Source organism: Calypte anna, chromosome 3 (genome assembly GCF_003957555.1).
Source record: "Calypte anna isolate BGI_N300 chromosome 3, bCalAnn1_v1.p, whole genome shotgun sequence".
Taxonomy (NCBI): domain Eukaryota; kingdom Metazoa; phylum Chordata; class Aves; order Apodiformes; family Trochilidae; genus Calypte; species Calypte anna.
This window is the reverse complement of record NC_044246.1, coordinates 90,727,546-90,740,224: the sequence shown is the minus strand read 5'-3', so window position 1 is coordinate 90,740,224 and position 12,679 is coordinate 90,727,546. Positions and strand designations below refer to the sequence as shown.

The following is a 12,679-nucleotide window of genomic DNA, read 5'->3' as shown; positions in this document are numbered from 1 at the left end:
TGCTTCAAAATTAATTTAGAAAAATTGGCTGACATTAGCACAAAGATTCTTTCTGGCAATTCTTTCCAGCTAAGTAGGTTTAGTAAAGTCTGTATTTGCATATTTCTTTGATGCTTCTAAACCTCCTTAAGTTTCCTGTAGAAATTCTTAACTCATGTGGTTTAGAGCTTAGTTGTAAAATTCTGAGTCAAATAGCAAGTGCGTGCAAAGTGCACTCAGGCAGCAAATCTCTGTATGAGTGGAATTTTTTTTCCAAAGTTCCCTTTGTACATCTGTTTAAGTTCACTTTTCGCTGACTGCAGTATCCTAATTTCTGGCAGTCCTTCCATTTTTTTTGTTTGTTTTCTTGCTCAGAGCTCCGTCAAGAATTGTCCAAGTATCTGCAGCTGTACTGAATTCACTTGCTCCTTTACTGGGGAGTTTTACTGGGAAGTTTTCCACTCTGTGAGAATGAATTGCTGCACGCCCTGAAATGGTCATACTGGCTTTCAGGTTGCCTCTGAGATAGAGGAGTTTGTTCAGACTTCTGACAGACTTGGGACCTTAGGGCTTGCCTACACAGTCAGGTAAGTGCAACATGTATAGGCAAACCCAGGGCTAGCTTTAATTAGCATTGGTAACAATAAACAATAGCAGTGAAGACAGTAGCACAGGATAAGCAGGTGCTAAGTGAGGGAGCAGCCTGGTGTGATGACAGGTACCTGTTTTGATTGAAAAAGTATCCTAAAAACACAAGTTGGCCCAACTTTACTGCTACTTTGTTACGGTTCTGGGGAGACGGAAAGCTGGCTTTGGTTGGTTTGGTTTAGGAGCCATGGTTGCATCCTTCTGTTCTGTAGGGGAAATTGTGTGTTTCCATAACACCTCCATATAAAAATGGTTCTTCAGATGAATTCGAACTGGAAAAAAATCTGGCATGTCATTTCTGGGGTGTGGACATTCTCTTTGATCCTGTTCCATAACAGCTGATGTATAAGTGTTAGAGTATGTCACAAGGTATATATTGGGGTTTAGAAAATAAGACAAAGATGAAACTACAGCACTATCTAGCAATGAGACAAATGGTAGATTTTTTTTTATGTAGATCGTGGGACTTTTGATATTCTGGACACCTGAGACCTTGAAATCTGTTCTCTCTGGCTACCTTAAGGGACTCCCTATGTGTGAATGAGGGTTTTGTACATTGCTCTGTTCTGCAAGTGGCATCCATTTTTTACAGTTACGATTTTTTTGTTGGTTTAAACAAGAGATAGTGGCTTCAGTGCTGAGGAGGGAGTACAGAAACCATGAGATACACAACCTTTCATGTTCTGACTGGTGCCCATAGCCAGAGCAGAGCTGTGCAGTCCATTGCATGAACACAGCTGTGGAAAACATGAGAAAGGGACATGGGTTTGACAGCCCCAGCAGTCCTGACCCGGCCATCCGTGTGCTCCACCACAGACAGCAAGGAGGAGGATGAAATCTCTGCTTTTTTTCAGTTGTGGGGGCCCTTCTTCCTGTTGCCCTATGGCCCCAAAGGACCTGCCTTTAGTATCTCAAAACTTCGCCCAGTTCAGCTCTGAGTCACCTCACTTCCTCCAGAGACAGGGTCCAGTCTTTCCAGCCCAGCAATCTATTATTTTGGAAAAGTGGTGACAACTGCCCCTTTACATATCTTGTACGGGAAGAGACATGAACAGGAGGCAATCTGCCCTTCTAGAGAGCAGAAAAAAAGCTATTCTCATGGTCCTAGATAGTTTTTAAATGGAAATATCCCAGGCTGCACAGGCAGTAATGTCAAGGCTTGTTCCTGAAGATCCTTTGTGCTTTTAAACCCGTGTTTTGGTTTCATGGTTTGTGCTATCCTCACTTGTAGGATTCAATGCCATTTTGCTGTTGAAGAGCATAAGTGATCTGTGATAAACACACTTGGATACAATTAAAGCTGTTCCGTGCCTGTGTTGCATTGCAGCTTCTACCAGCAGGGAATTAGATCTCTGATGAAGAAGAAGAAAAAAAAAGTTCATAGCTCCTAAATATTTTGATTTCTGCTTTTTAAACCCAATCTAATTGATACTTAATAAATTGGCATTGGAAGGATACAAGTATCCTGGGAAAAAAAAATGTCAAGGCTACAAATTGTTTCTGTTTGGGGTGGGAAGCAGTTTTTCATTATCTCCTGGGAAGACTGCAGAGAGATGGATGGAACAATTGCTCAAATGAAGTTATTTCCATGAGCTCACGGGCAGCAAGCCTTAATTGTCCAACTACATAAAACAAAGAAAACTCAGGCAATTAATTTAACGAGAGCGCTTGGGACATGATATCATTGAATGGACGAGCCTGAAAGAACAACTATTTTGAATCACAGTGGGATAAGCTTAGCTGGGTGCCAAAAATTGGTCTGTTAGAGCCATGGGATATTTGCCCAAATCTGGACTTTCAGAATAAGCAAATTCCTTTTTAAATACTCAGAGTAGTGGCAAGTAAAGCCTGTGTGTGACTTGAATTGCTGGAACAAATGCTGCCAGCAGGAACTTGAAGTTTAAGAGATTTCTAAGTGAGTTGTTGGCTAATTTGGTATGGTGGGTGCTTGTACCATTTTGTACAGTCAAGTGAAATACAGTAGACTCTTTAGAAAGAGTCATTACCTGATATAGATTTGCTACATTGGCTGCCATGAAATAAATAGATACCCTTTGTATATTTTTTTGGCATTGAGATTATTAAGCAATTTTATTTCCAGTAAGCTTTTTGTTATCTTGGACAATAAGGGTTGGTAGAATGGCTTCTCTTCTGGAAGAAGTGAGAGGGCTCTTATAGTTGGCATCAGAAAGATGTGGATGAAGTGGCTGTATCTCACGCATCTTGTTTTGGGGACTGCTGTTCAGGTTCTGCTTGCAGTTGAGGGCTGTATCTGCTTTACTTTCCTCCAGCTTTTCTCTTCCCTCAAACAAGCTTCTGGATTTTTAAAGCTCTTCTTGCTTTCCTTCTCCCATTTCTTGTCTTTTCAGATATTCTATATGTGTAGCTCACTTTCTGAATAGCTTTATAGAAAAGTAACATGTGGTGAGGGTTTTCTTGCTTTCTTTAATGGAAGTGCAAACTAGTGAACCAACCATACAGAAGAGTCTAGAAGACAAATCCTCATGCCAACAGCTATCATCTCAAATGAGGTTAAGAGATACTGAAGACCTCCTTACTCCTCCCTGTCTATCTGTCTCCCCCCCTGCTTTTGGGGGTTTTAGGTTTTGCTCCTGCTGTCACGAAGGAGCCTACGGACAGAAGCAGGGGCTGCTCGGGCTCTCTCTGTGCCCCAGATAGCTTTTGGGGAGACGCAGAAGTGCTGAAGGGCCACCTGGCCTCGGGATGCGTGGCTTTCGGACACCCGGGTGGGACAGAACACGGGTGACACCGAGATAACAGCGGGAAACATCTGTCCACCAGCGGGTTTAATCCCTGCGTGGCATCTGTACCCCCGGCTCGTCCAGTGCGTTCTGCCTGCCAAAATCCCTGTTTCTGCTGCCAGGGAAGCGGTGCGCTGTCCTGCCGGAGGGGCTGTCCCGCTGAGCCGGCTGGGGGCGGCGGCGCAGCTACCCCGGGGGGGCGGGGAGGCCAAGCCGGGCCAGGCGAGGCCAGGCCAGGCGAGGCGGCTCGGTTCCCTGCGTGAGGCGGCGCCCGCGGGGCTGCGGCCCGGCGCGGAGGCGGGGAGGCCGCGGGGGCTGGCGGCGGGGCGGGTTCCTTCTTTGGCCATGAGCGCGGTGCCGGCATTCGACTGCCGCCGCCGCCTGCGGGACGCAGGGAGGGAGCGGCCGCAGTTCGGATCCGCCGCCGGCAGCGGGCGGGTGCTATGGCCCAGGCCAAGATCAGCGCCAAGGCCAGCGAGGGGGCGCAGCAGCAGCACCACCACCAGCACCAGCAGCAGCACCAGCAGCACCAGCAGTCCGGCGGGCAGCTCCGAGGCCGCTTCTACCGCTCCACCTCCATGGCGGACCGTTCGAGCCGCTTGCTCGAGAACCTGGACCAGCTGGAGCTCAGGTGGGGCCCTGGACGGCGGCGGCGGCGCCGCACACCGCTGCGGCTGGGCAAGGGTCGTGCCCGGGCAGGCGGAGGGGAGGGGTCCGCGGCCGTGCCTGGGGGACCCGCGGAGCCGCCTCGCCCCCATCCGATGGCTCCTGATCGCGGGCACGGGGGAACTGGGGGAGACGGGGGTGGGTTGAGGCTTCCTGAGGTGACGTCGGGAAAAAAGATTCCCCCTCACCGGGCGGTGTGGGGCGAGTTTGAACCCGGCTGCTGCTGCTCTGAGGTGAAATAGCCTGGCCTGGAAATACATAAGAATCTCTGAGGTGAAATAGCGTAGCCTGGAAATACATGAAAATAGGAATATGCGTGTGAATGTATGAAAACAGACGTTTTTCAGAGAAAGCGCAAAGGGCTTTTTTCGGATTTGCTGCCCTTTGCGGTGTGGGGAGCCTTTAGCAAACGGGGGAGGGGAGGGTGTAGGCGCCGGGGCATCCGCGACACGAGGTGCAGGAGCCCCGTGGTGGGTCCTGAACACCGTCCCGCTCTGTAGCCACTGACCCGCGGCTGTCGGGCAGGTGTTTTATTAAGATGCAGAAATGCCTAGAGTAAAACGTGGTGCCTGCCGCCCGGGTCCAGCGAGGCTCTTGCAAGCCGCTGAGCCGCAGTGCTGAATTGCCGGTGCTTTGCTTCTCCTGAACCTCCCTTTGCACTTCACTGGCTCAGCTATGGACATGGTTATTACCCGTGTTCGTGTCCACCTCCTCTCTGAGACTGAACAAGTTCTGGAACTGTGATGTGAATAGCATTGCATTCTGCAGCTTAGGTGTATTTTTCCAACATAGCTGTGAAACGATGCATTTTATCCTTGTGCCAAGACATGTCCTATTTCCTGCTACTTGATGTTCCCCAAACAGTGCCACTTTATATTTTTCCCAGTTCAGTGGCATGGGAGACGATTCTTTGCCTTTAATCATCCTCCCTGTCCTCTCAGCTCTGCCTAATTACAGTGTCTTTTCTGAAGTGGATGGATGCACAGGGTGCTGTGGGTGTACCACTGATTCACCTCCTGCCAGTGCTGTTTCAACACACCCTTCATTACAGGTGCATATTGATCAGCAGCTTTCACAGAACCACCCAGCATGTTTCTAGGACTTTCCTGTAATTAAAAGATCTCTGTGGGATGCAGGACATGCATCTTCCCCTTTCTGCCTGCATTACTTTGCATTATTCAGGAGTGGACTTTATGGACTATTATATTAGCCTTTCACTTAGCTTGATTAAATCTCCTTGAAGTCCTTCACAGACTTCTCTGAATTTGACTAAACAAAATCGCTGTCTGCAAACAAGTCTTGCTGCTCACATCCAGGTCTAGTGCGTCAATATGTTAATTACAAAATGAGCAGCAGAATATGCAAAAATGTGTTCTAAATTTCCCATGTGACTCAGAAAGCAGACAGTTTGGTTAACCAGAAATTAAACCCCGAATTAAACTTCCCAGTTTGCTCTGGGTCTTTTCAAGAGACATCGTTATAAATGCAGAACAATTAAAAAAAAAAGAGTCAAACTACTTTGATTAAAGTCACTAGTCTTATTTTTTTTCTGTGCTCAACGAATCAGCATGCCTCATTTCAAAGTTATTTGGATGATAGGAAGAGGTTCTACATTTCTTTCCTCTCCAGACAGTTTAGTTTAGCTATAGACCTCAAGATGTTGATTGTAAATACAACAAGTAAAAATTTGTCTAAGTGAACAACAGCCTTTAATAAAACCTCTCAGCAGTCCTCAGTTTTAAAGTTGCTTAAGGTTGGCCAAACCCTTTCATACCACTGGAAATGCTCTGGTTTGAACAGCCCTCCCCTTTCTGCTTTTCTGACAGTAGCAGGGTATTTTTGTACCTCCCTGCTATGTGTTTGTGGAGGGAGTTTCTCCTATAGGGAAAGTGAGCGGGAAAGGGGGATTAATTTGGCTGCCAGGGAGCGTCCAGCCACCACCCTGGCAGGGGTAGCAAGGGGGCAGGTGGCACATTTGTTCCTTGTAAGGGCTTGGACCTTCATATTGCTCTGGCTGTTGGTGAATGCCAAGACATCTCAGGAGCAGCTGGACACGGGACCAGAGTCTCTGTCTATGAGTCACCGTGTTCTGATGGTTGTGTTAACAGGCAGTAATGATACGTGGGACAAGTCAGACTCCTGCTCTTTTTAAATCTTTTTTGCTCTATACTTTTCCTCTCTTCTCCTTGGGAAGAACCATTTTCCCCTCACCATTCATTTGTATGTTCATGGGACCACTCACCTGAGAACAGAAACTCAGTTAAAGCAGCTGAGGATGCCAGGGTGAAACACCCTGCGTTGTTATGTCCAGTGTGCTCAGCTCCGTTTCAGGAAAAAAGCTGCACCATCTTTAGATGTTTCCTATTTCCTTTGAAAATTTATCTGCACCTCCATCGTGCAAGCTTTAATAGTGAGCTATTTAAGTCAAGTCAGTAGTTTAAAGGACAGAGCTATTGCAGCTGTCATAAGAAAGCAGGTATCGAGTTTCTCATCTAGAAACAAAAGCTCAGGCTGGTCCACCTGTTCCTTGGGGGAATGCTCTGCTCATGTAAATGGTATGTAGGAAAGAAAGGCACTGTGTGGGTAATGACACTCTGACTGGGGAAAATCATAGTAAGGAATTTTTTTTTTCAGCTTAGTAATGGATGGAATGTTTAGCTGATATTCAAAGAAACAAATATACTCTGAGTAAAAACGTGATTGGATATTGTCATCTGTTAGAAAAAGACCATACTGCTGCATCAAGATAATTGATAATTGGGCATAAATATCAGTATTTTATGTTTTCTTTTTTTTTGCCTTCTATTCTTTGGTTGTTTGGCTTTTTGAAATTTAGGCTGTGTTTCCACACTTTCCCACAGCAGTCACCTGTGCTAGAGTTTTCTTTCTTCCAGTCTTACTTTGTTTCTGTTCCACGCCCCAAGAAAGTAAAGATTTACACAAATGTGTGAAGTTAAAGCACATTTTATGAGGAAGTTGTGAGAGCTGACTGTGAGGTGTGGACCTGACACTTGCAGTGAGTCAGGAGGGAAAGGTGTGTAATCCCTGCTGAGGTCTCTCTGTGGCTTGGGGCCTGGGGCTGAGAGGTTGTGGAGGGGGGTACCCCGGTGTGGGGACAGGCACCCAGAGGCCTCAGTACAAGCCAAGGTGACAAAATAGGTTGGGGGGGGGAATCTCACCTTGATAAAGCCCCCTAGCATCTTCACTGGAGCACTGACCATTTTCCAGGGACTAGTGTGAGTTCTTTTCTGTTTTTTTTCCCCCCCCCAGAATGCTGTTGTGAAATGATCCCATCCTCCTTGGGTTTTGGTGGGTTTTGTTGGTGGTTTTTTGTTTTTGTTTTGTTTTTAATCTCCATGTGATCCAGGTCCCTAGTCACTGACCACTTCCTCTGCTCCACTGTTTTTCCTTTTAGATCTCTGCCCTCCTTCTGTTCAAGTCTGTAGCTCCTGCTCCATGTCTGGCTGGCTGCTGAGGTGCTGCCTTTGCTGCTAGTATGTTGTGCAGTTACAGCACTCTGCCTCCACTCTGCTCCTGAGAGCTCTCTGGAAGTCCAGGAGTATATTTTTTAGGAGTATGTAGTCCCATCATGCTGCTCATAATTGGTCGAGATGGGCATTTTTAGAAGGGACAGGAGAGAGCTGGGGGAGTCCTGAGGTGCTGCATCCCTGTCCCTCTGCCTTGGCAGCAGCACTCCGTGTGCCTCCTTTATCTGCTGTTAGGTAGTGCTGGGGTAGGCACTCGTTTTGACTGGAAACAACTACACTAAAAATAAATCCCAGGGGGTATTACTTTTGTGGAACTCTACTGCCATCAAAAAAGTCGTTAAAATAATTCCCAAGAAGCAAACAAAATAGTTCTCAATATTTGGTTATGCACTTTTCTACAAAATAACACCAATTGAAACTCACATTGGTAAACGATGGGGGTTTTTTTGCAGTATGCAGTCATTAATTCTGATAATTTGGCTTTTACCAACCTTACATCCTAGTGCTTTGGGAAGCAGTAATGTTTCAGGCACTTTTAAGAATTGCACCAATTTCAGATGCATCTCTGCAATGCAGTTTTTCCACGTTCTTTGCAGGACCAATCAAAGCTTGTGGAAGTCACAATTGATGCCTCTGCTGAAGGAAGACCTTTAGTTTTTAAGTCAGTACAATGATATCACTGAATCTGGTTTTTAAACACTATTGAAATTCAAATTCTACACTTCCAAATTTTAGTTGTAAGCTTTACAGCAACCACAATACATTTTTTTAATTGTGAAAATACTAGTTTTTCAAAAAGGCATGGCAAGGCATTTATGAAAATGTTGCTAGACTTAAATTATAAAGTACAGACATCTGAAGTATGAGATGACTCCACCTGCCTCATTGCTCTTACTAACCAGTCCAAAATAGTAATTAAAAGTATTTGCTCTTGGCAAGAATTTGCATTGCATTAACTTTTCCCACTCCTCCTCAGAATGAACATTAAAGGCAAGGCCTGAAGCTTGTGCTTTCACTGACTAAATTAGGCTAAATATTTTGTAAAACAGGACCATTTCATGAGCAGGTGAAGCATGACTATTTATGTTCTCAAATGCTCTCATTCTGCTTTTTTTCCCCCCTCTTTTATCTTATTGCTGCTTTTTCCAAAGTTACCTGCCCTCAGCCAACCTTTCAGCAAGGAGCAGCAGCTCCACACTTATCAGATAATTCCTTACCTATAGAAGCAGTGATAATGAGCCACATTCAGTCATGTTGAAGAATGCTGAGCATCTGAGAGACTTAACAGTGTTTTTGGTTTGTTTTCAATTTCTGGATGGGTTTAATAAACATTTCAGGATAGATGGATTCCTGTGCTGCTTGCAGCAGATAGACCTCCCCAGCTGCTTGCTGAAGGCATCTGAAACTGTCAGCAAGGTTCATGTGATACTCTGCTTTTCTGTGGGGTCTGGGAATGCAGAGTTGTGTTTTAGCACCATTCTTGAAGCCAGTTGCAGCTTGGCAAGCCCTCTATAAGCCCCTACCCTCGAGCATCCAGGGGAAAGCCAAAGGAGGAGGAGATTTCCCTCTTGTCCCCAGTGTCCAAAGCAAACAGTTCCCAGATGTGCTTTTCCAAGTGATTTGACTGAATGCCAAAGCCCTCTCCCTAAAACCTTGGTAGGGAACAAGACATGAATTAAAGAGTTAAGAGTCACATTTCTAGCATGGCGTTTTCACATCAGCAGCGTACAGGTGGGCCTGTAGCCCATTGGCACAGCCGGGAGGGCACTCTATGGACACAGAGCCATGTGGCTTACTGAGACTTAATCGTTGTCAGGAGGAGCCATTTCCCCTCGTCCTCATCATGGCATGTGTGAGTTTCAGCTGGAGCAGGACTGGAGCAGGGGTCCTGTTGCAGAAGGAACCACATTTTGTGCTCCCTTGAAAACCCATTAACAGGAGCTGCTCCTACAGAAGCTTCCTCCATGTGTGTCAGTGATCATCACCCCATGGAAAACAGCAGTGATCATGGGGGCAGGTGGGCCAACATCTTCTGCCCAGTGACTGAGGCAAGCTGCTGTGCCCCTCGTGCCTGTTTTTCTCCCTGGTGAAAAGGGTTGTTTGGCTTCAAGGTGGTGCTTGGGTTTTCCAGAACATTTGTTGCTTTGTAGCAGGGTCATGGGGGTTCTGTGTTGCTGGCCTAAGGGCAGAGGAGGGTCAGGCCCCCTTGCTGCCTCCATCCTGGCAGCAGCAACCTCCACCCCCAAGTTCTCTGGCGGGGACTTGGTCCATTTCTCTTTTAGTGAAACAGCTGATCATAATTGCCAATTAGCTGTGGCACTTCTGCTGTCGGGCTGTAGTGCCATCAGGCTCAGACTATCCACAGAGAAGGGCAGAGCAGCACTGTCAATAAAATAAAAGATTTAAACCTGATTGAATTACTCCCATTTATTGCTCTTGGGGGTTTTTGTTTGTTTTTTGTTTTCCTCTCTATTTGTTTGGTTTTTAAGATTATATTAAGTCTTGAGAAGTGAAGATATAGCAGAAGGTAATGAAATCAGAGTGTGGCTCATGGGTAATTAAGAACTGACTGTACTTCTTAAGCTGAAGTTCAAACAAACAGTTAGTTCTTGGCAGCTATATAGTCAAACAGCTATTTTATATTATTTAAACATTTTGTTTGGTTCAACCATGTTCAGGGTAGAAGCTTTCCGCGACGCAGCTTCTGCCATGGAACAAGAGAAAGAAATCCTGCTGGAAATGATCCACAACATCCAGAACAGCCAGGATATGAGGCACATCAGTGAAGGTGAGAAGCTATTTTGCCATACCCTCTCAATTGACCTAAAGTCAGAGCAGCCCACACCTTAGGAAGCAGCTGTTTCATTGCTTACTAGTGGTGAAGGTATGGGCATTAATGTCACAGAGGACCCCCTCTTACCCTGGGATTCTCTTTTTCTTGACTGCATAAATTCATGTACTCTTCAGCTGGGTTGTCCACCATGAATGTTGCTGTTGTGTGTGTCAAAGTCCATACCCAGTTCAGTGATTTATTTTCAAAATCAAGGATAATATAGTGAGTGAAGTTTAGGATAATGATGATTAAATACAGTTGAAAAAACAGCATCTTAATGGCTTTGTCTACTGGACAGGCAGCAGTGCTATAAAGTGTATGGCCTGCAAGAACCAGATGATGAAGATTGTTGTCGTGGTTGTGTGATATATGGCTTTAAATATATTCCTATAACCTGTATGTTTTATATTAGGTGCTTCCAATTGGTGCTTTATTGGCTCTTCAAGACCCTACACATCAAATAGGCTGTGTCTTTAATTTATGAAAACAAAATTGTTTTCAGAAAATAAATAACCATTTTTTTCATGGCCCTTAATTGCATGTGGTGTTCAGAACTGTGTTTTCTCTTTGAAGCCATCTGGGGTACTGTGTAAACCTCCTCCTCACAGCAGCACAGAAGGTCCTTAAGGTGACAGTTCTGTTAAAGAATAATGCTACCTGATGCTTTACTTTAACATAACACAGTGAGCATTGTGTCAGAAGTGGACAAGCATTGCTTACGTTTTTAGTAAAGCTTAATGCCTCATTTCAAATCAGACTCTTGCTTCTGTGAAATCAGTAGGACCCAAACAAATGCAAAAAATCTCAGTTTTGGCCCTGATTGTCACTGAAAAAACCCCAACTTTATGGAGAAGCTGTAGCAGTTTGATTGTACTGGTGATGTTATTTGCATGGGGGAAAGTATTCATATATGATTCTATGATACCTGTAACTTGGAATACTTTTGTGTTTTCAATTTAGGTGAGAGAGAAGAACTTAATTTGACAGCTAATCGTCTGATGGGCCGAACCCTCACTGTGGAGGTTTCTGTGGAAACCATCCGGAACGCCCAGCAGCAGGAATCCCTGCTGCATGCCACGAAGATGATCGATGAAATTGTCAATAAACTTCTGGATGATTTGGAAGATGCCAAAATCCGCTTAATGTCACTCTACGGTGCGTGCACATCTGACGTGCCAGCGGGACCCATCGATCAGAAATTTCAGTCTGTGGTGATTGGATGTGCCATTGAGGATCAGAAGAAAATCAAAAGGCGGCTAGAGACTCTCCTCAGAAACTTGGAAAATTCAGAAAAGTCAATCACGCTGTTGGAGCATCAGAAATCATCTGTTCGACAGTCTTGCAACAGCAAACAGGATTAAATGATCCTCCTGGCTACTTCTGGCAAATCACAGGGTGAGGAAATCTCTCCAAGAAAAGCACACAGAAGCTAAAGAAAAAAAAAATGTGCAAGCACGTGCATATATGTATGCATGCACACCTCCCCAAGGTAACTTTGATTGCAAGGTGTGAGCATTTAAGGGGTTTTGGTAGCATTGGCATTTTCTTTTGGTGATAAAGAATGCTATCAGGAGTTCTTCTGTAAAGTCAATTCCGCTCTATTGCAAATTGTAATTGTGCTTCTGCTGAACTGTCAGGAACCATCAAAATCTATCCTCTCCTCCACTCTCCTGTTTGTCTTTTTTTCAACTAAAGTTGTTTTGTCATATAGACAGATTTCAGCTTTTCTCTGCTGTATACATAGTGTGTGAACCAGACTTTTGGGGAAAAAGAGAAATCATGGCAATAAATTGAAAATATCAATAAACTCTATATGGTATTTTCATAAACACACTGACCAATGCGTTACCATTTATTATTTAAATAATTTGGCATAAATAGATGAGCACAGTTTGAAGAGGTTGGCAAATACCTTCAGTCTGTGACTGGGTAAGTCAAAAAGCAACACATCCATCCAAAGGTCACAAGGCCAGCAATGAGCTCCAGTTCCAGCAGTTCACTCTTCCACACATCCTGCCTCCCACCACCCAGCTGTAGTTTGAGGTTGCTGTCTATTTTTGTTCAGAAGCCAACATAATGGAGAATGATAGTTTTCAGCTACATTACTGCAAATTTGTTTTGCATTTTTATCTGAGTAAAAGGTTCAGCTTGCCCCCAAGGTGGGAGCTCTTGGTGCTAGGCTTCTACACAACCAAAGCTCTGGAGCTCCATAGCTTGGAAGTCCTCCTGTGTGTAGAAAGGAAACTGGCCTCAGCAGTTACCAGGTGACTGTCACTGCATTTCACTCACAGGAACAGCACTTC

The 12,679-nt window shown here is 45.1% G+C and overlaps 1 protein-coding gene across 1 annotated transcript; it reads left to right on the top strand.

Moving 5' to 3' along the window:
* Nucleotides 1–3,740: 3,740 nt before the first annotated feature.
* On the top strand, nt 3,741–12,209 carry BAG2 (BCL2 associated athanogene 2). Its single transcript, XM_030447600.1, has 3 exons — nt 3,741–4,020; nt 10,222–10,331; nt 11,337–12,209. The coding sequence occupies exons 1-3, from the start codon at nt 3,833–3,835 to the stop codon at nt 11,735–11,737; spliced, it is 699 nt and encodes a 232-aa protein (XP_030303460.1). The 5' UTR covers nt 3,741–3,832; the 3' UTR covers nt 11,738–12,209.
* Nucleotides 12,210–12,679: the final 470 nt, after the last annotated feature.